Genomic DNA, 22,428 nt, shown 5'->3' with positions numbered 1-22,428 from the left:
AATGGTATCGTCTAAATGAGAACGCCCTGTGCAGCTTTCTGCCTCTTGGAGGTATTTAATTTGTTCCACTCAGATCCCACTGTGGAGAGCATCAAACATCAGACTGTACATTTTACAGTAGGTGGCCTCCTTTAAATGCTGATTCACAGCAAATCCAAAACCCTTCCAATCTCTCCGGTCACCCATCACACTGTTCAACTTGTTGCCCAGCAAAACACCCAAAGTGAAGGGCTGAGATGATGAAATAAAATGTGGATGACAGTGAGATGAACACAGTCGCGCCAATTTTACAAACATGATACTGCAGGACTCATGTGTGGTACCGTGTCTATACCTCCGCGTGGCCAGTTGAGGTGTAGATTCAGATCAGATAACCTCAATGTGCTTGCAAGTGTCATTTCGAAAGAGATAGGAGAGTATTAGGTGGAGGAGCAGGAGTCAGAGGCTGAGGTGAGATTGACGCATGGTGCAATGTCGAGTAAATGTCAAGCTAATTCTGATATGCTAAACGGTCAGTGCTGTTCGGCCGCCTTCATTGCAAGGCATTCACACAATATGAAGAATAAACGTCTGCTGAAATGCAGTCTGTGAAAGTAATATGAGCAGTTTAATGACATTCAGTGTGTGAAGTGCTCTTGAGTAAATGAGACGGGTTGTGTAAAAAACTCCAGTGTTTAATGCACGCTGTAAAAACAGTAATGGTACCATCCTGGCAGGACTTGGCAGGGTCCCACTGTGGCATTAGTGGAGAGATGTTTTTGTAAACTCATATTCCAGTTTAATTTAAGGATGGCTCCTTCACTTTTATTTCATTTGCATAAAATGAGCACACAAAAACAGATACACCAACACCTTCTGGCCACATGCCATATAGGGGTTAGGTGAGGGACAGTGAGGAAGGACAGCAAACTGGAGCAGTAAGCACATTTCATCAGGGGATACAGTTACACACACACACACACACACACACACACACACACACACACACACACACACACACACACACACACACACACACACACACACACACACACACACACACACACACACACACACACACACACACACACACACACACACACGCACACACACTCCCCTCTTGGAACCGTCCTCTCTCTGCCATGAAATTTTTACAAGACCCCTCACCATTACATCCTGCAGAGTAATGCAGGATGTTGCATTCCCCCCTCTGCCTGATCTATCTATGGCTCATCAGTGTTTATGTACTTCTCCATTTCCCTCGATATGTGGAGCAGTTTATACTGACATAACAAATCCTTCAAATAGTAAACCAAACCACCGACGGCCATAAGGATGCAGTTACATATTTAAAACTCTCTGTTTTCATTCCTCTAAGTTGGCATTTGTTTCTGATATTCAGTATATATTTTTATTTCCATCTTCAGAAAGTGGACCAGCTGCTTTACACTTGATTATTTAAAATACAAATGTAGCAAGAAATTGTGAATATTCCAGATTTATTTTTCATGATTCAGTGGGATTGTGTTATGTTTTGTCCACCTTTCCACAATTACTCAGATGTTTGGCTTTCTATAAATTTATCTGACACAAAATTGTTAACCATTACTTCACTGTGTAACCTGGTTTAACTTTTGTGATGATTTTTATGTGGAGTTTGCATGTTTTCTCTGTGCATTTTCTCTAGGTACTCTGGTTTCCTTCTACATTCCACAAACATTAGAAGTGAGTCGATAACTCTAAAATGTCTATAGTAGTGGAGGTGAGTGTGTCTGCTTGTACGTCTCTCTGTGATGCTGGTTGGGCAAAGCACTGCCAGAGTGACTAATCTAAATAATAAAATCTTACATGTCGAAGATTAACTTTAGCATTACAGCCAGTTGGGATCAGTACCTTACTTTGCTTTATATTGCTGTTTGTTAGTTTCAAGAACATTAACCCTTCATCCGAAGCAAATGGAGAATTTCATCAAAAATTGAACAATATTTCAAGACCTTTTTTATGTTTCTGACTCAAGTCATTTAAAAAAAACAAAAAACACTTGATGTGATCACACCTCACAATAATTGTATTCAAAAAGGTGCCACAGTCTTGTTGTCCCATGCTAATTTCCACAAGGATTTTTTGATGAAAAAATGTATCCATCCACTCAGCTTCACTACTGCTTTTCCAATTCAGAAACAATAATTACAAATAAAAGGTGGAAGCAACCATATCTGGTTACTTGTCCCACAAACTGTGAAAACCAATTTATAACTTATTCCTTTACACTTTGAATACATTCACCTCTTGTTGTACTTCAAGAAGGAAACATGCTTGTAACTGTCAATTGATTCCTAAAAATTACTGAATCATGTAGATGCACAAAGTAGTAGATATAATAAAAAGTATAATAACAAGTATCTATTGTCTTCTGGCAGGGTGGTAAATAAATGTTGGTTAAATGACCGAAGCCTTTAAGCAAACGTTCAATGACTATACATGTGCTGCCTTGAGGCAAGTTGTCTATGTACTAATGGATGCTGTTTTGTGTTTTAAGAAGTACCCACCTACATCTGAAGTACATGATTTATTCCATTATCTATGAAGGCAACATCACATGAAATCAAAGTGCAGTTAGTCAAACAATCAGGTTCAACACTTTTTCTATGAGCTGATCCAATTTTGTTGTTTTTGTTTTTGTTGCAATGTTTTCCTCTCTTTCCTTTCCACTCTGGTTTGCCAGAAGTCCTGGAGTGCCCTGTCTGCTTTTGTTCTTTCATTTTTCCACCTCAAGGATGAAAGCATGGACCACATCCCTCTTTCCTATTAGCCCCTTGCACTTCAGTGCTGCGTTTGAAGATTTAATCAGTCAGATTTCCTTGATTAATCCTTTTTCATGTCTTTTCACGGTAAATAATTACAGAGTCTGATACGATCGCTCGCTGGATAAGGACAGCATGCAGATTTCTGATAGGGGGGAGTCCCCAGGTATCTTCATTAGCCTGATTATTCTGATCCAAACACTCTCCATCAACCAGTTTACATGTAAATAGGTTAAGTCTATTCCCACTCATCACTCTGCTGGCATGCTATGTTTAACAGATGAGTTATCACCAAGTGTCTGTTTCATTTTGTCTGTTCCGTCACAGTCTTCATGCAGGAAGCATGTGACAGATTCTTAGAATAAGCACTGCAAAAGCTGTACGAAAAACCTTTGAGGCTTTCCAGCACATCGTGTTTAACAGAAGACTGAATCTCTTTCCGTCGTTCTCTGGAGAAACATGAAGGATGAGGGATCATGTCCTTCTGCTTCCACTTCCGATCTCCAGGAGGCCTCAGTCAGTCCTCGCAGTGACTGCATGTTGGCCAACATTGACACCTTGTGGCCAAATGTTCAATCAGGAGGGAAAAAACATCAACCACTAGGTGGCAGTGTAAATAGTCTCTTTCTGCCAATAGTCTCTTCTGCGTTATCCATTTAGTTTTCATTAATATATCACATGTCATTTAAAAGAGACACAGGAAATGGGTCAAGTTTTAAATCTGTTATGATTTACAGTTTATTTTTAAATGTGAGTTCTCTGTTGTTGCTGCATAGCTGCTGACTGAAGTGTGGCGATGAAGATCTGGTGCAATGACTGCCCCTCTCCCTCCAGGATTAGTGAATTAATGCAACCATTCAGACACTGAGCTCTGATCAGCTGCTTAATACTCTTTTATCCCAAATAACACAGCCTCCATGTACACATGATGTGTACGCATTTGCAAAAACACACACACACACACACACACACACACACACACACACACACACACACACACACACACACACACACACACACACACACACACACACACACACACACACACACACACACACTGTGAAGTGTTTAGACAAATTCTCCGTAAACATGAACCCTATTCATTCTGCTCCAATGTTTATCCGTGTGTGATTCATCAGTCTGTTATTCCTTTGGAGGTTTTCCTTATAAATGTGTAGAAATCTTAATACCAAATGTGAAGTTGCTCCAACGAGCTAAATATAGAATAAAAAAACAAACATCCCTTCAGTAATCCATTATAGAAATAGTGGTTTGGTCATGTTTATGAAACTTGTTTTAAATTGTTACAAAGAGGGGAGAAGCACCCAAGAAATTGAGGTTTTATCCAGAAATGTATGCTAATAAGATTAAAAGTCAGCGGGGTCAAGGGTCAAAAAGGGTAAGGGTGAATGCAGTCTTCCTTTGTGTTGGGTGTAAAAGTGTCCTTTTCAGGAGAAAAAATGTTTTCTCTTCTCCACAGTCCTTGGTCTATCAGCTGTCCACCATTTATCATGTGGCTGAATTGAGGTATACCCTCCATGTTCAGTGTCAGATGTTCCTCTCTGTGAAAGTCTCCAACAAGCAGAGAGGTATCCTGCTTTTGATCATTGTCCTTCTCCTCTAAAGTTAGTATCTCTCGTTCCCTGTCAGTAGTGCAAATGCATTACAAACACACACACAGGCTTATACTAATCCCTGTGCAAACAAAGCGATATATTTCTGCCAGCACAGGTCAAGCGTGGGATGTTCATCGGCATGTTTATCAGGATTATGAGCATTTCATCCATAATATAACCTCAGACATCATACTTACCACTCTCTGTTCTGCAAAGGAAGACAGCCAGAAAAAGGCAGGGAGATGATCGACAAAGTGATGGCGCAACTAGTGACCATGATCCTCTCAAGCCATTCCCACCACTGACCCATGACCCACTGAGACCTTGTGACCCCTCCAACTGACCTCTCAGTGGGTGGCCTTTACACTGACCAGCACGGACATTGGATGAACAGAAGTGGCTGTTCAGACCACATCTCAGTTATTTTTTTTGTTGTTGTCATCCTCATCATTTTCTCTCTTTGGCAGTTTATTTCTAGTCTTATCTTGTCTCTTGTTTTTGTGTCATCGTTTATTATATGGTGTATGGTGTTTAAAAAAAAATAGTCTTCAATTGTAGGAATGTGAAAGTGAACAAAAGAGTTTACACAACTACTATTGTTCTTATTTACATATGTGTAAGTATGTGTGCCCATGAAATGTCAAAGAATGGAATGCACAGACACGTATTGATTACATAAACTGTGTGAGCGTTAAGTTGTGACATGGGTGGACGTCAGGATGGGATTGTGCTGACCCAGTATCAGTGAGGAGGAAACTCTGCATGAGGGGCTGGGTTTGGGGGGGGGGGGGGGGGGGGCGGGGGGGGCATGTTAATCATAAATCTTTATCTTGCAATCCTGCCTCACTCAGTCATCCTTCATTAAAAGATGGTCTGGGGATTAGTGTGGCTAAACCACGGGAATCTGGGGGAGAAAAATGAGGAACAAAGTACTGAGTAAACAAGAGCCGCTGCTGATGATGGCTCTGAGTTCATGCACCTATCTATCTATCTATCTATCTATCTATCTATCTATCTATCTATCTATCTATCTATCTATCTATCTGTCTGTCTGTCTGTCTGTCTGTCTGTATCAAGATATATTAAACATATAATCCAGTGACTTGATTGATTTTGTAATATTTTATTGATATCCATTTTCCAAGAAAAAAAAGCAAATGAACAAAATGACATCATATACAAAATGTTTACCTGAGAATTTTACTTTTGGAGTCTTTGATCCTTCACCGAATGTTTTTTTAGCCAGGTTTTTCTTTATCTATAAATTGAGACATTTTCTTTATTCCTTTCCAAACGTCACCTGAGCATCGGGCTAAAATGTTCTTCCTCTTAGTGTGTCTCAAGTGCAAAACATGGAATATATAATGCAACAAAGGAAAGTTGACATAGAACAAGAGATGAATGAATATTCCAAGAAGGAAAACAGAGGTGTATTTACTACAAATATATACAAATGACAAGCTGGACACATTAGACCAAACACACAGAGTTAAATAAAATAATAAATAAAAATACTTTATGTACAACATCTGATGCTACTAAAGCCACAATAGAAGTGCTTATCTTATAGGACCAGAGTGACTGGTAAAAATGGCCAACACAACATTTCTTCGTCAGACCTGTATGGACTTAAAATTATTTGGTAATAAGTTTCAGAGAAAATGCAAATGAAGTCAAATATTTTCTCATATCAATTTTGAGCAGTGCTATTCTAGTGTGCAAATGCACCACACAAGTTAAAAAAAAAAAAAAACAACAACAACAAAACAAAACAAATTTACTCTAAATTCCTCTTCTAACAGTCTGTGAAAATTGACCCACAAAGTTCAAGCGACTTTAGCATCACTCAGTGTCCATGGAGGATCAAACTCTAGACTGGAATCGTCAGGCTTTATTGACAGCTGAAGCAGAATCGACTCTTCTGATCCTTCTTAGTCTCTGTAGACAGACGTTATCTGCCGGGGCGGCATGTGCGGTGGGTGATAGGAGTCATATGAGCCCTCTAAGTGTACATCATAGCTGCTTGGAGTCTGATACAGAACCGGGTTTACGGGAGAGGAGTAGTGGTGCGGAGGTGGGTAGTGCGGTGAAGTCTCCTGTTTAGGCACCAGGTTGCTGCTGATGCTCAGAGGGGGAGTAGGGGGGCTGTCGTAAGGAGGGGTCCCAACACCGCCAGTGTTATACTCATTGGGTGAGTGATTCTCGTACGGCCCGCCTTTCATCGCTCTCAGGTGAAGCAGGTGAGCGGAGTCGAACGTGCCGTATGGTGGACTCGGCAGGCCTGGAGAGGAGTAGCTCACCATCCCGCCGAGCGGAGTTGGTGGAAGCCGGCCTCCATGTCTGTCCTCAGGCCTCATCCCTGCACAAGGGGCTGGTCCCAGCTGAAGGCAGCCACTCACTAGATTGGACGTGGGCTGTGAGAGACCTTTACACAAGGTTTCCATGAAAGCCCTGCTCTCTGTGGACAGGCCCCCCTCCAGAGCCTCAGACAGAGCACAGATGTAGTTGCGGGCCAGTCGCAGTGTCTCAATCTTGGACAATTTCTGTGTTTTCGAGTGACATGGCATGATGGTGCGCAGGTTCTCCAGGGCGTCGTTTAGACCGTGCATACGTGAGCGCTCCCTAGCGTTAGCTTTTACACGCCTGGCACGGAAACGCTCCTGCCGGGCCTTGGTCATTCGCTTTTTTTTGGGCCCCCGTCGCTTGGATTCATTCTCATCCTCCTGATCTTCCTCTGCATCGTCCTCGTCCTCCTCTGCATCCTCACTCCCCATCCCTCTGGTCTGCTGGCTCACGGTGCCTCTGTAGCAGTGCGATGACACTGATGCCTCTCCGTCAGGCGAGCTCATGTCTCCATCCATCCACTGCAGGGGGCTGACGACCTCCTCACCTTCACTTTGTCTCACATATGGCTTAATCATCATAGCGATCTGTAAACAAAAAGAGGTCTCTGTCACAACAAATGAACTATTCAAACTTCTTTTCATGAAGACTGGAAGGTCAAAAAACATCTTCTTAGACAAATTCCGGGACTTGTATTTTTATATTTAAATGCTACAGTACTTTTGCTTGATATTTTTTCTAAGAGTGTACTCACCGAACTGATCACTTAAAGATGCTTATATATTGGTAATATAAATGGACTTGTCCTGGCCCAGATTTGAGCCTGAACCTTCTTCCTCTGAAGTGAAAAAACAACTTAACCATTTTTTTAATCAAATTTTTTTTAAATAAAAACGTAATCTTTCATAGAATACATTAAAGTCTTCTGACCTACCTGGAGAACTTTGCGATATTCATATATTTTTGTACTTCATAGAGGGTTCATCACATTTTTTATGGACTGCTAATAAATCGAGTTTGATGATTTTTTCCCCTAAATTTAAGGCTCTGGGTACTTTTCCCAGTCAGCTTTGTGCAGACTCCGTTTGCAGAGTTGGCCCACTTCAGGGTGAGGCACTTTAGTGTAAGTGTTTGACTCACACTTGTGTGTGATATGTAGATTAAGTAGGAAGGCATAATGAATATTTATACTGGGGAAAGCCACATCTCCCAGGAAGTTATTCTTCAATTACATTTAAAGGGCTGTTACTATAAATTGATAGATTGAATTTGCCCTTCAGCTGGAGATTTTATACGATTAAACACGTTGGCAAAACTCTGTATTACAAAATGTATGTATTTTGGAACACATTTCAAATAATTCTAGATGGAGTAAATGAAAGCCATGACATCCGGGTCATGTTTGTGCGCCGTCCTGGTTTCAGCACCGGACAGCTCCCACCTGACGCTCCTCAGCCACAGGTGCCTCTCACAGGAATAAACTTTTATTTTAGCACATTTGACGCTCTGTAACATCCCTATGTGCGTTTCTTCATTGTTTTACCCGTTGTTTCCCCCGCCGAGCTCTGTCGGGGTAATCCCTGTCGACTTGTGAACTGGTAATGCCCCGACAAGATAAAGTCACTGACAGGACTTCAATCTGGGGCATCGCAGGATTTACTCCGTGGATGAAGCGACGACCATGGGATTAAATGAAAGATCGACGACATCCCCCGGATCAGTAGCCCAACAGAGGGCCGAGATTGAATTGAAATAGACGTTTTCAAAGGCAGGAAATATTAAAGGTCTCGCCATGAATCGCGTGCTTGATTTGCTAAATGCCGACTGAAGCATATTAGGATAAGCCATTTATACACACTTTTCATTAGATAAATTCATTGCCTGGCGACTGCATAGATGTTGAACACTAAATTGCTCCAAAAATAGGGTTGTCAATGTTGTCAAAGTAGTGCGTTGATATCGGTTACGTATGATCAGTACTAATACACTTCAAACTGAGTCCTCTATTAGTTTGAGCTCCCTTTAACTGTCATTTTTACATGATTGGAGTAGTTAAAAAAATAACAACACTTAGTAACACACCTGAGAAACATAGCAATGCAAGTAGTTTGAGAAAAACAACAACAACAACAACAACATACTGGTGCTGACGCGTCGTCCCTGGAACTTGGATACTTGAATGGTATTTCTCTGTCGCGCTCTGATCTCAGTCCGTCCACACGCAGCGTGAAGCCCCGTGCTGAGTGTCGGTGCAGAGCCGTCCCACAGTGTCTCAGTGCCGGTTGGTCACTCTGCGGGGGCTCCCGGGTTTTAACCTCCACCTCAGGCTCCTCCCACTCCCTTCCGCCTCCTATCGACGCGCGTGGCTGGCCCGTGGCTCCAGCTCCCAGTGTGTGTGTGTGTGTGTGTGTGTGTATGTGTGTGTGTGTGTGTGTGTGTCACTGAAAACTGTCCAGACAAACAGTGGAGGCCCAGGCCCTTTTGTTGGCCACCAAATCCGCGGCACGTTTGCATTGAGCGGTGGGGAGACGCGCTCAGCCGCCTGAGCCTAACTGTATGTGACAGCTTGAAGTTGCGTGTGAGCAGGTGTTTGCTCCCCATCTCTTCTTCCAGCAATCCGTCCCTTCGCCGTGGTGATGGACTGTGGAACAAGTTCATCTCTCCCGGGAGGCCGCCCTGACCAGAAGGGGTAAATTTACCCACATGAGGTGTGCACTCACTCCTCCTCCCCCTGCTCTCTGCAGGACACAGGCGAGGGTCCTGCCACCCCGAGGACCAATAAATGTTTTTGCCACTTTCCTGCAAATACAGATTAGTAGGTGCAAAGCATGGATAGCCTTTACAATAAAGATTACACAGCTCATAAAGCTGTATAGTTTTGTTAAACTTTTGTTAAAACTGTCTTGGGTTTCATTTTTATCATTTCATCACTTTAAAACATTTTTTGTTAGATTTTAGGTGTAATGCAATAAAAACTACAACAAAGTGCTTCACATGTGTTAAAGTGAGCCCCTCCTATCCCCCCAGACATACAGTCCTATCAAACCTTTTTTGCGATTTGCTGTTTTTCTTTTTTACATGTTCTCATGGTTTTACTCATTTGAACAATAATTTATCCATTTGAGCTATTTCAGCCATTACACTGGCCATTACATAAGCTATAATACCTTTTTAAAAAAAAAGATTTGCCAGGAGAAAAAAGATCCTGTTAAAAGATATTTTGATGTCCAAATTAAATAAAACAGCAAATACAATCGTTTGTTTCTATATAATGTTGTTTTTTAATATATGTTATGTGTTAAGGGCTTAGGAGACAAATCTGGAGTCCCCAGATCCAGGGTTAACCGGGCCTCAGTTCTGTGGCACCATAACTCATGTGAGAAATTCAAGTGATACTTATGAATGAGTTTCGTTTCTCATCGGTATTCTCATTAGCAATAATCTTTTTTTGTTCAATTTGCAATATCAGGTCAGTGTTTATAGGCTTATATAGTCTGCAACCATCATAACTGTTACACTTTTGCATTTGAACAAAAACTTATTTCGTATTGTCAATTCCTATTTCACGCCCTTCATTCTTTCCAGAAAAATATATGTTTTAATCATATATTCTTTAGGTTCACCCTCCACCTTTTTCCATCTGTTTTATCTTGTTCATGGTTGCAGGGTGCTGAAGGGGACTGTGGACGAAGGCAGGGTCCGCCCTCGACAGACAACCACACTCACTCACATTAACACCTTTTGGAAAGAGTCACCTATAAAAATCCTGCGTGCTTGGAGCAAACATGCAAACTTCAAACAGAAAGGCTTTGGCAAAGGTTTGAACCTTCAACCATCTCATGACGTGAGAGTGGTAACCACTGAAAATCATCTCCTTGACCCTCCTATTTTTCTTGCAGCTGTGTCCCTCTATAATTTTACTGGTATAAGAATAGATAACAGAATAGATAAATGAGTGAATGAATGAATTAACTCAAAAGTCTGCATTGGTGAGCGATCATGTCCCCATGACAACACGTTGTGTTCCACTATCTCGTGAAAGTGGAGATCCTGAAAACATGGAGATCACTATTTCGGGGAAGAGAGGAGAAAAGCATATGTATGTCAGTTAGAAAGAGCTCTGCATGCTCGAGCGGGGAAGCTAAAGGTAGGTTACAGGGTAATCATCCTCAACAATGTGCTTCTCTCTTCTTGTTCATTCCCAAGCTGACCACCTCGCCCACTGCTCCTCCCCCTGCATCTTTTCCTGTCCTATTCCACACCTGCAGCCTGAGATGGGAATAGTGAAGCCTGGCCCCTCACATCCCCAGAGTGGAGCCAGCAGGGGAATACTATGTTGAGGCCTCCTGTCCCCATTGTATTTACACTTATAAGAGCGTCTGCGACAACAAAATACAATACTCTTAATTCATTACGTAGAACTGGAAATATGGGTTTTATCCTCACGTGCAAAATTACAAAAAAAGACATTTTTAAACTACAATATAGTTCCATTTTTACTTTGACCTACTTAAAGCTCCAATCTTTATATTCCACAAGTGGTGCTCAAGTGTAATGCTGTATGTATGCCATGGTGTCCCCTGATCCCTCTGTGCTGGCCTCACATGATGAAGTCCTGCTGCAGATGGTCTTTGCTTAAATGCATCTCTTATTTTAACAGTCTGTGGCTCAGATGCTCATTTATTCTCCACTGGCCGCTCAGCTCACTCAGCATGTTCAGGTGCTCAGAGCATAGTCCCCTTCCTCACCTTTTCTGGGTCTGTTTGAGAGACAGGAAATTTGCTTGTTATACTAAAATGAATGAAGGCCAGATAAAACTTCACTCCAGTACACACACAAACATGACCTTCCTCTGAATCCCCAGTGTTTCCTTGTGTGACAGTGGGGGGAATGAGATGCAGTCCATCTGTCATACTGGAAGTCCTCTGAGAGATGCCAACACCGCAGTATGAAGAGAGTGCGTATGTCAGTGTGAGCTCATTCTCCTGGGTGAGGATAGATTGTAGATACAGTGATCAGAAAGTTTGTCTGCATGCAAGTGCAGCAGATTAGGATCTACTGCGGCGATTGTCTGAGGCGACTTTATCAAGAGTGTGTCTCTCGCTCTGCACACGTCTGTTTCCACCCCATAAAGTAGACTACTGGTAACAACAATGGCAATATGGTCATCAAATTGTTGCAAAGGCGTACAAAAAAAACACCAGAGAATGAACGTTGCTCTGTATTTCATGGTCCCCCATCAACTTTAGAAAGGGCCAGCTTTTAAGCCAAACTTGAACCTCCCTCCAGCCCAGCGTCGACCCTCGGGAGACACGGGTGAAGTTGACCATGTGTCCCCCCCACTAACTATCTCATTGATGGACCCCAGTACTGGGTAAAAGACAGCCCCCCTTTGCCTGAACCCCTAAACCCCCTTAACCCTTTCCTAAACCCTCTGTCGGCCCCCTGTTGTGCGTGCTCATTGGCTGACCGCCTTCAGGCGTCCCTTTTCCACGGGTCCATTGTCTGGCCCTATAAGCAGCTTTGTTTCTGCATGTGCAGCTGGGCTAGCTCGTTCAGCCATTAGCTGCAACACGCTAAAGGGAGAGCGGGATAATATAATTACAAAACAAAAGTCAGGTGGCTCACGAGATCTGCCAGGAGAAGCCCGTTTGGGGGAGATGCGAGGACACGCTGGCGGGTGGCCAGCTATAATTTGATTATGAAGTTGTGTGAGGGACAAAAGAAACAATTGAATCTTTTTTTCCTTTTATTTGCCCCACTGTGATTTAATTTGATTCCACCGGGGCTTTAAAAAAGAGGGCAGAGTGAAAAGAGAGAAGATTTACTCTTCCAATTTTTAGAGTCACCGGCTCAGAAAATGAAATGTGCTTTGACAAGAAAAAGAAAAAAAAACACAAAAAGCAAGCGAAATTCTTCCCTGGGCTAACTTTATTGTTGACTGCATGTGAGGCCTAAATCAGATGAATTGCTGAAGGCTGGAGCTCTCCTGTGAACTGACGGGTCTTGTGCTCTTATTTTGCATGAATGCACACAGACCGGTGGACAATGGGATCAGTGGCAGATCCATCTCCTGTAATACGTTCTTTAAACAGGGCAGCAAGTGTGTCCCCCTGTTCTGTCGGCAGACCAGAATTTATCCTGTTAGTCACCCTAGATGAGTGAAAGAGTAAAATCAACCCCCATCCCAGCTGGACACACACACACACACACACACACACACACACACACACACACACACACACACACACACACACACACACACACACACACACACACACACACACACACACACACACAGGGATGCACCCATTCATACGGGGGCACACACTTAACCCCGCACTAGGGAGCTGCACACACACACACACGCAGCTTTATGGACAGCTGATAAGAACAGGTTTAGCTGGTGGCTACTGTTCGGAGCAGGTCATGCAGAACAAGATCTTTTAATGTCTTTTTGTTTCTATAGTCCATGCTGCAAAAGACTGCATTTTGTTTTGTTTTTATGTTTTTTCACGTTTTGTTTTGCTGTTACATAAGACAATAAGCAATTGTGTCAAACGCACACATGCTCTTACCACTGAAGGGTTAGTGTCAGTATTGTGCCCACTCAGGGTGTGTAAACGCCCAGTTTGTTGCCCCATTAGGCACAGCTTGATCGTGCCCCTGGGAGAGAACATTCTCATGCTCTGTGCGACTGCTCAAGAAGGTTTCTTTGTGGATTAATTGACAGTCTGATCCTTTATTTTATTTGTGCAATCAGATGATCAGACTAAGCCCTGTCTATGCCGCGTCGGATAAAACACATTTTTCAAGTTGGGAAGTAGTATTACAGCAAGCAAGAATGAAAGTATGTTCATCCTCTTTTTATTGTCATTTTTCAAATACAAACAATAACATTTCAGTCATATCCGTGAATGAGATAGATTCTTAAGTTGGAATATGTTTTAAGTCTTCTGCGTCACTGGCAGACTGCTCATTACTTTGCTTATTGTTTAGCAAACTGTTTCAGGGACTTGAGGGAAAAGCAGAGGCAATGTATTTCTTTCCGTTACCATAGCTGGAATTATCCCAGGTGTAGGTTTGGATGATGAGCACCTTTCCTCCCAGGCTCAGATGACAACTAAAATGAAGTGCAAAGAAATTAGAAGAGACGCACACATACAAGAATGACGTTGAACGTTAAGAGCATTCACGTACCGTTTTCCGGGCCGAGTGATGTAGCAGAGACTGTAGATGGCAAAATCAAACTCGGGGCTGCAGCCAATGACAGCGGAGCCGACCTGCTTGTAGTAACCATCCCACATGAACTGCATCCCCAGGACATCAGGATATGAGACCCACTGAAAGCAACAGAAAGGACAGGAGAGGAAACATGAAGGAATTGCTGCTGCTGCTGCTGCTGGTGGGTGTGTTGAGATTTCCTGGGCATGCTTACGGGTCCGTTAAAGCTGTGGCTGTAGTAGTTCAACTTTCTCCTTTTTTCGAGTAGGTAAAACTGAATCCAGTTGTGGAAACCAGACACCTTCCCTCCTTTGATCTCTCCTGTTTACAGAGTGCGGTTTTCCATAATTATCAGAGAAAATGTTTGCAGGCATACATGAGGGGTGTTTCGAAAAATGTTCAAACCTGCAAAGATGTGTTCGAAGCCACTGGAGTCCAGCTTGTTGTTGTTGCGGGAATACAGACCGAACCACATCATTTTCAGGTCATAAATGAAGTCTTGCTCCGATTTATAAACACCTTGAAAAAAAAAACCAGACTAGCATCTACTGCAAACCGGAGTGAAATCGAACATTTTCCACTAAGCAGTGCTGAGTATGAGGACCTACTTACCCTTGGACCGGAGGAAAGCAAACAGTTCTCTGCCCAGCTGAGTGTTGGACATTGCTTCCTTGAGGAACCTGTCCTGCTCAGACAACTGCTGAGAGCCGAAGTTCTCCGTCTGTCCAGTCATTCTGTTGTAGTTGTCCAGCACAGCCAGGAAAGCAGCATAGGTCGGCTTGGAGAAGAGCGCACCCTCGTCCAGGAAGCGGAACAAACTGGAAGAATTTGACAAATTTCACTGGTAAATACATTTGGATGAAGAAAAGGAGTGTGTAAGACACCGATTGTGGTCATGAAACGACTGTCTTCTCACGGTCTGGAAGAGAGGTCGTTCTTCAAGCCGGTTTGAGAGTCGGACACCAAGGCCTGAGTGTCTATGGTCAACTCAGAGGCTGATGCTTTGTTGAAGTCCAGAGAAAAAAGTCTCTCAGAGATGGTCTTGATCTCAGCATCTGTGATCGAGGTGCCGCCTCCACCACTACCTGCGGAATGTCAAACACATCCACGGAAAAGCTTTTGCACTGCTTGTCCATGACTGAGTCATATACTTCTGGGAATGTGACGTTACCAGTGACCAAACAACTAACCAAGTATATTGAACATCTATCCACCTTTTATTTATTGTTTCTATGCTCACGTTTTTTCAAAAGTGTTTTTTTTTTTTTTTTTCCTTTAGTCCAGGACAGAAAAACCTAGATGGCTCATTGATCCATCGCAGGAGTTAATACAAACAGACAATCCCTGGCAAACTCCCCACACCTACTGCATATTTAGAGTTATTGTTCCACTTACCACATCTTTGGATTCAGTAAGCTGGAGCGCACAGGTAAAACTTGTAAACTCCACAGAGAAAGGCCTAACTTCGAAACGAAATGCAGGCCTCTTTGTTAGTTAAACAGTCGTGTTCACTCAAATTTTTCCTCCCATGCTCCAAAGATATGCAAATTGGTTAAATGTCTGTGACTAAGAATTAGCTGTAAGTTTATATGAGTGCGTGGGTGAATGTCTTTCTCTGCACAATCTGAAGTGGCCATGATTCATATAAAATAGCACATGTAAATAGCAATTAAAGGACCACATCTCGAAATGTGGATGGATCATACTCATTATGGAGGCAGCAGATGAAATTCAATGAAGAGCAAACGCTCTCTCACGGTCCATCCAGATTGTTATATAGCACAATACTGACCTCTGCTGGTTATACTGTGATAAAACGTTGATTCAGCGTTTCATTTAAATGGAGCCGGCTAGTCTTTAATCTATTCTTTAGCCATTTATGAACATAATAATTTAAATGTTTATTCATTATTGATTTTATAAATGCATATATTAATAATCGATAAACATTTTTCAAGTGCACTTTCTAGCCCTGAAGCTTATCTGAACACCTCATCTCTTTATCTTTGTATAAATGTTCAAAATAGGACAGATTAAATTATAGCCACCTGCATTTGGGTAAATGTTTTCAGATCAGAACTTGAAACAAAAATCCAGTGAAACGTATTTTTAGAAGCTATAGCCTCGGGGACAGCAGTGTTCTGTTCCGCATGTGAAAGTGAGCAGATGTCCTCGTGGGAAAAGTAGTTTACAGAAGTCGTAACACAAACAGAATACGGCCGACACAGGTCAGGCGAGAAACAGTGACAGGGTCAGTGACAGGTCACACATTGTTTGACTCACTGTTGCAGAGGGAGGAATAGTCACTGCAGCAGTTGTTGTACTGCGGACACTTGGAGTTGCAGTGGCACTTGTTTTGAGAGTTGTACTGCTCACCACACCTGCCTTTGCAAGATGTTGATTTGGCTAGGAAGAAAAACAAAACAAATAAACATACTTGTGATGAGAGGAAAACTACATTTATATGTTAAATGGAGGGAAGATATTTCTCCAAAGGAATTAATAAAGTATGCTGTCACGTTCTATTTCTTTTGTAAAGACTATAATAAGTGGAAGTTGTTGGGTGAATTTGTTTATTCTTTAATAGATGAGAAGCCAACATATATAAGAATGGGATATATTTCACAAGTGATAACAAAAGAGATATATGACAGTAGTCTTTTACTGGTTCTTAAGCTTTTCTTTATGTTTGTTTCCTTTTTATTTTTTTTTAACTATTTTGTATTCTTGGTCTTCAAAATAATCTAAAAAAGAACTGATTACTGGAGGTAATCTAAATCTGACTGCACACAATCCATAAGGACACATGTCATCGTACAGTCTCAACATTGTCCCATCATGAGGTATGATATGTCAGTTTAATTAATGAATGCTGATAATATACTAAAGAAAACATTCAATAATTCAATAAGATTGAATGTTGTTTCAAACAGTTTGACCGGTGTAAAGTCATTATGTTAACATCAATTTGACGAAGATAACTAAATTCAGACATTTCAATTGAACAAAAAGCATCTGATTAATATAAACAGTGATGTAGAATAACCGGGTTTCAATCTTCCTTGAAACAATCCTCCCTGTTAGACGGGTCAAACTGCCCTGACATTAAATGAGTTTATGGAGCATCATCAAACTCTGATTAGTAGATACCTCCAGATGCCAGAAGCAGTGGAAGATAACAAATGTTAGTCTGGGGACTGTAGTTTCTATACAAGCCAAATTGAAGAAAGAGCAGAAAGAGCAGAGTTTCGTAGAGTTCTTGCTCTCAACCAGCTGGTTTGTTTGTGTTCTCAACCATTTTAAATAAAATCCTCCTGAGTGCATCAAAACAATGGCTTCTCATCTTTGGCTCTGTCTCACAAAACTTCACAACAAACATCCACCCGCTCGTCTACTGTAGATATCTTCTGTATATCGTCTGTACATCTTGTTCTGCCAGCACAGTCAATGTTAACTTTATTTGATCCGTGTATATTTTTTACAGACAACAAGTTTTTTTCTGTTTTTGAAAGTTGAATTAAGTTGTTGTGGCTTACCTTCACAAATGTCAAAATAGTCTGAGCAGCAGTCTCTGTAGCGCTCACATGATGGATTACACTGACAGGAGAAGTCGCTGTCTGTTCCATAACCACACCGACCCTGACATGAGTTCAGCCTGTCTGCAAACCAACACAACAGTTTAAACATGCGTCACTATATCACCGTCATTGGTTGTTGTCAAATGGGTTGGGAGGATAATAAAGAAGAAAAAAGGTGTCTTACTACTGTATCCCTGGGAGAAGAGGGTCACAGAAAGTGCTAGAAAAACAATGACCTTCATCTTGATCCACCACCAACCTGAAAACAAGCAGAACAGACAGTTATTGTGCTCCTCCTTTTATAGCAACGTTCACCTGACCAATCCGAGAGCAAACTTCACATGAATCCGCTTCATGAGTCAGCATGTCAATCCGGTAATCACAGTCCTATTTTTTGGCTCTTAAATGTCAGAAGTCAGGTGGCCATGTGTTTGGTTGGTTTAGTTATTTTGTGAAACTGCTATATTTGACGTTCTCGAACACATGGGTTTTTACCACCCCGAAACAAAGCAGAAGTTATTTTCTCTGTGAATCTGCACACCTGCTTCTCACTCAAACTCTCACTTCCATTCAATGTCTGAAACTTATACTGTACAGGTAATAATGCAGCACTTGTGACTCTAATGAGAGTCATCATGATGTTTTTTGCAAAGTTTTAAAGACCTACTATATTTGAATGCATCAAATTTAACAACATCATATCAGAGAAAGTGACCGCAAAGTTTTCTTTATTATTACAAAAGGTTTCAAAAAAATAACAAAATACATTCTATACACTGAAACATAAACTTCACATTTAAAACCTGATGCTTTTACAGTGGACAGACTTCACACTAAGTTAATGGAAATTTTGTTTGCCATCTTTTTTCAGACTTGCTTATTCCCAGATGTTACCTTTCACACCACTTTTTTGAGATAACCCAGAATAGCTCACACGCTTTAGTGCGTTAGTGTTGAGGTCACATGGTCGAAGATACTGAAAAATGTGATGAACCAAAAGTATAAAGCGATCCAAAGTTAGCACATGAAGAAACATTCACTCTACTTTCAGGGGTTGAACATATGGATAATAGACACTGCAGAAATATATTCGGGAGTTTCATATTGAACTGAAGGTTTGTTTTTGTTTTTTTTTAAATAGACACACACACTTTTATTAATATTTCCATGAATCAAACAATAAACTCAACATGCATTTCAGTCATGGGCACGCACTCTCAAGAACATCAACATCAACGATACAAAAACATTTACATCTGTGAATACATTATGTTTCCATGACATAGTATACACAAACACTCACACACTGAAGCTTTCTCTCAAACAGGAAATCTAACCAACAGTCTGTGTTTTTCCTGAATTTTCTTTTTACTTTCTTGCTAAATTCTTATGGCTTTCAACTGCAAATATTTATTTTGTTCTCGTAATCATGAAATATGTTGGTGATGTACATCTATTATATTGTCAACTCACTACTTTTTATAAGATAAAAATATATCAAATGTTTAATTCAAACCATTTAACAACTGGAAACTATTTAAAAAGGTGTTATATTTCAAATTCTATTTTAAAAATGTGTTTGAATCCTATCTATCATGACGACTATGAGCGAAATGAGAATCCGTCCTCCTGTCCTGCAGAGGGCGCTGCGCTTTAATATGTAACCCTACATAAAGAATTTTGTCCCTGTGCGGTTTCCGTCCACAGCGTGGATGTCAATGACATTCTGAGCTTTTATAAGTCATTTATTTTTCCTACAGCGTGAAATGATGTCGCTAACATTTCTATTCAGAACTATTGCAAAAGATGTCACGAAGGTGAGGATATTAAACTTAAATATTTGTTGACGTTTATCGAGAGTTGTAGTTTGTCTCATCGTCATTTCTGATGTGTTAGCCAACTTTCTTGGTGTTTTCTTCAGTTCTTCATTCATTCGTTCTCCACTGTCTTCCTGAGAAAATGTGAATGTAGGGACACATTTGTTGTTGTGTTTTACCCTGGCATGTGAAGTGACAACGTTTTGACACGTCTGAATCACAGCAGACAGTTTAAATTTGATTCACTGAACTGATTGTGACCTGTTTCTTCAGGTCAGAACCAGCCAACATGCACAGTCTTTACATTTAGGATGTCAGCTCCTGGCTGCAGAGAAATCTCTCCTGATGAAACTGAGGAAAAGCACCGGCTACACTTTCATCAATTGCAAGAAAGCCCTGGAGAAGTTTGACAATGACATAGCGAAGGTATTCGTCCGCTCACATCAATGAACTAAAGAATCAATAAATCAATTTGACGAGCTTGCATATTTTTCTTACAATAATGATCAAATCAGCATACACTAGAACCACATTGTATTGATCCAACCTGTGATGGGTCCACCCTGCTCGTTTCTATCTGAGGAGTGTTGTCCCATTTCTCCAAAAGAGCCGTACAAAGCTGAAGATTTCCTCTGACAAAAGTTCTTCACTAAGCTTGCTTTAACTCACAGGCAGAGAGCTGGCTCCATGAGCAGGCCCAGAAGGAGGGCTGGAACAAAGCAAACAAGTTGGAGGGTCGGAAAGCCAAAGAGGGTCTGATCGGCTTGTTTGTAGGAGATCGCAGTGCAGTCATGGTGGAGGTAATGCCGGCTGGTGCTGGAGTTCATCTGCAGCATCACCATGTCAGCTTGCATGCAGCTTACCCTTAGTGGAGTTGAGTTTCTTCATTCCCATCTGTTTTGCGGCAGGTTAACTGTGAGACAGACTTTGTCGCTCGTAATGAGAAGTTCCAGGAGCTGGTGAAGGACGTGACATCCGCTGCATTGACGCATCATCGGAATAAAACTCAAAGCAAGGCTGGATATGTGAAGGTGAAGATGCACACTGGGGACATTAGAGCACACTCTCAACATGTTCTTTGCTTAGACATTTCTCACTTGTTTTCAAATATGAATTGCATGCATACAATATTTCTGTCACGCGAGATCAAAAACTTTGAGTTCTGTGTTGCAGACACTGGCATCAGATTAATGATGATAGAAGCCATTTTCATCTCAGTGACTGTTTTTTTGCTTGTTGCTGTCTTTAAGGTTTCTCTGCTTTTGTTTTTTAGAGTGTCCTCTCAGCAGACGAGATCAGTAAACTTGGAGTTGGTGATGGATCTTCATTGGCTGATCGGGTGGCTTTGACAATAGGTGTGTAAAGAGTTTTTTTTTTTTTTTTTTTTTTTGTCATTAATAAAAATATGCAGTTTTGCTTTGAAACCCTCAGTTTTGATTTAGATTTCGGTTGCTTACATATATTTCTTACCCTCAATAATTGTTCATAAATTAAAGTTAATGGTCTGTTGTATAATTCAAGTCTTTATCTGAACTACGTGGACATGCAATGAAGACAAGCTTGTGATAAATGCAGAAAGCAGGATCAGTGTTAGGACTAGGATTCAAATTTATTGCCATTAATCATCAATACACATGTACAAGTACAGTGGCATGAATCCTTCACAAGGGCTCCTGTTATTGATTGGCGAGAATAGTGTTATGCTGCTCTGCTCATGTTACTTTGTTCAATGACTATTCACACTCTCAGATCTTTTCACAAACTGCAATTCTTTCAGTACACTCTGAACAGAAAATGTGCAAACCATAAGGAGATAATTACTCCGACTTGATAGAAACACTTATTTTATATTGTTTGATCTTTTCTTACCTTATGAAATACGATTCACAGGTCGCCTTGGTGAGAACATGTCAGTGAAGCGTGCCGTGATGGTGGGCATTCCTGCTGACTGGCACATCGGTTCCTATGTGCATGGAGGTGGCAGTGACCAGACGGAGGTGGCCATGGGCCGGTACGGTGCCCTGGTCGTGTTTCAGGGTGGAAAAGAGGGAGAACAGGAAACCTTAGGTCGCAAACTGGGACAGCACATAGTGGGAGAGGCTCCTTTGTCTCTGGGTAACATGGATGACCTGCCCTGCGGTGAAAGTGAGACTCGTCTGCTGCCTCAGACCTTCCTGGTTGACCCCAGCAGGACTGTGGCTCAGTTTCTCAAAGGTCAACAAGCCCGAGTGCTGGACTTTGTCCGATTCCAGTGTGGTGAGACAGTTCGGGATGAAGCTGAATGAAGGAGAGAAACAACTTTGTTTAAATAATGATCTTTATTTCCTGTGAAGAAATTGCAAATGCTTCTTTATTATTTAAGATTCAGTCACACTACAACATCATGAGTTTGAACAGACAATAAGTGGCTGTAACAGCATTGGTGCCTGACGATATTACAAATCAAATAATTAAATGTTTTTCTTCACATCATTTTGTGCTCATCATGGTTGTCTTGATCTGTGTATTTGTCTGTTATTTAAATTCCATGCTTCATTTTTTCACTATGCGATGCAATACATTTACACAATACACTTGGGGCCTTTCTATAGTCAGTTTGAGTTCCTTTCTGAGTCTTTCAATCTGTGTGCATACGTCATTGCATCAAAAATGTAAACTCTTTATAAAAGCATAAGTCAGTCCAAAAGCATGCAAAACAATACATCTTGTTAAGCAGCCATTTTAAACACATTCACTTTGTATTTTAATTAATCAGATCATCCAATGGACTCTACAGGTATGCTGATACTGGTGTGACATAACTGTGATGAAAAAACCTTGAAGAACTTGACTATTGTCCAATGTGGACTATTTTTCTAAGAGCCAAAACACATTATGTCGCTGAATGACAAACTAATACATCCTGCAAAAATGTGTAGTGATTGATATGTAATGTTACTGTCTTCTTTATTATTCCAAATACAATTAGTATTTACAATTTTAAGAAACATTTATCTAATGCCATTCAGACATGAACAATTCAAATAGATCTACAAGAACCTATATTAGAATAAAACATTGAGGGAAC

The 22,428-nt window shown here is 41.2% G+C and overlaps 3 protein-coding genes across 3 annotated transcripts; 1 reads left to right on the top strand and 2 right to left on the bottom strand.

Moving 5' to 3' along the window:
- Window positions 1-5,513: 5,513 nt before the first annotated feature.
- LOC308108194 (neurogenic differentiation factor 4-like) lies at window positions 5,514-9,023 on the bottom strand. The gene is made up of 2 exons (XM_080460963.1): window positions 8,884-9,023; window positions 5,514-7,329 (listed from the first exon to the last, which is right to left on the bottom strand). The coding sequence occupies exon 2, from the start codon at window positions 7,321-7,323 to the stop codon at window positions 6,331-6,333; it is 993 nt and encodes a 330-aa protein (XP_080317089.1). The 5' UTR covers window positions 7,324-7,329; window positions 8,884-9,023; the 3' UTR covers window positions 5,514-6,330.
- Window positions 9,024-13,467: 4,444 nt separating this feature from the next.
- On the bottom strand, window positions 13,468-17,917 carry endou (endonuclease, polyU-specific). The gene is made up of 9 exons (XM_080462502.1): window positions 17,729-17,917; window positions 17,503-17,625; window positions 16,250-16,372; window positions 14,883-15,051; window positions 14,579-14,784; window positions 14,372-14,485; window positions 14,181-14,287; window positions 13,943-14,085; window positions 13,468-13,865 (listed from the first exon to the last, which is right to left on the bottom strand). The coding sequence occupies exons 1-9, from the start codon at window positions 17,784-17,786 to the stop codon at window positions 13,751-13,753; spliced, it is 1,158 nt and encodes a 385-aa protein (XP_080318628.1). The 5' UTR covers window positions 17,787-17,917; the 3' UTR covers window positions 13,468-13,750.
- A 1,309-nt stretch (window positions 17,918-19,226) lies between these two features.
- tsfm (Ts translation elongation factor, mitochondrial) lies at window positions 19,227-21,846 on the top strand. The gene is made up of 6 exons (XM_080462271.1): window positions 19,227-19,361; window positions 19,635-19,787; window positions 20,033-20,161; window positions 20,270-20,392; window positions 20,635-20,716; window positions 21,252-21,846. Exons 1-6 carry the CDS (start codon window positions 19,311-19,313, stop codon window positions 21,644-21,646), a joined length of 933 nt encoding a protein of 310 aa, XP_080318397.1. The 5' UTR covers window positions 19,227-19,310; the 3' UTR covers window positions 21,647-21,846.
- Window positions 21,847-22,428: the final 582 nt, after the last annotated feature.

The sequence above is a fragment of the Lipophrys pholis genome (genome assembly GCF_963383615.2).
Source record: "Lipophrys pholis genome assembly, chromosome: 4".
NCBI lineage: Eukaryota > Metazoa > Chordata > Actinopteri > Blenniiformes > Blenniidae > Lipophrys > Lipophrys pholis.
This window is presented reverse-complemented; position numbering and strand designations above follow the sequence as displayed.

What these genes read in the sequence shown, in the direction of transcription:
- LOC308108194 (XM_080460963.1), bottom strand. Translation starts at nt 7,323, where the DNA reads ATGATGATTAAGCCATATGTGAGACAAAGTGAAGGTGAGGAGGTCGTC.
- endou (XM_080462502.1), bottom strand. Translation starts at nt 17,786, where the DNA reads ATGAAGGTCATTGTTTTTCTAGCACTTTCTGTGACCCTCTTCTCCCAG. An exon ending in CTATTTTGACATTTGTGAAG is followed by an intron (nt 16,373 to 17,502) that starts GTAAGCCACAAC and finishes TTTTCTTCCTAG; the next exon opens with CCAAATCAACATCTTGCAAA. An exon ending in TGCTTTCCTCCGGTCCAAGG is followed by an intron (nt 14,486 to 14,578) that starts GTAAGTAGGTCC and finishes TTTTTTTTCAAG; the next exon opens with GTGTTTATAAATCGGAGCAA.
- tsfm (XM_080462271.1), top strand. Translation starts at nt 19,311, where the DNA reads ATGATGTCGCTAACATTTCTATTCAGAACTATTGCAAAAGATGTCACG. An exon ending in TTGACAATGACATAGCGAAG is followed by an intron (nt 19,788 to 20,032) that starts GTATTCGTCCGC and finishes TTTAACTCACAG; the next exon opens with GCAGAGAGCTGGCTCCATGA. An exon ending in TCGGGTGGCTTTGACAATAG is followed by an intron (nt 20,717 to 21,251) that starts GTGTGTAAAGAG and finishes TACGATTCACAG; the next exon opens with GTCGCCTTGGTGAGAACATG.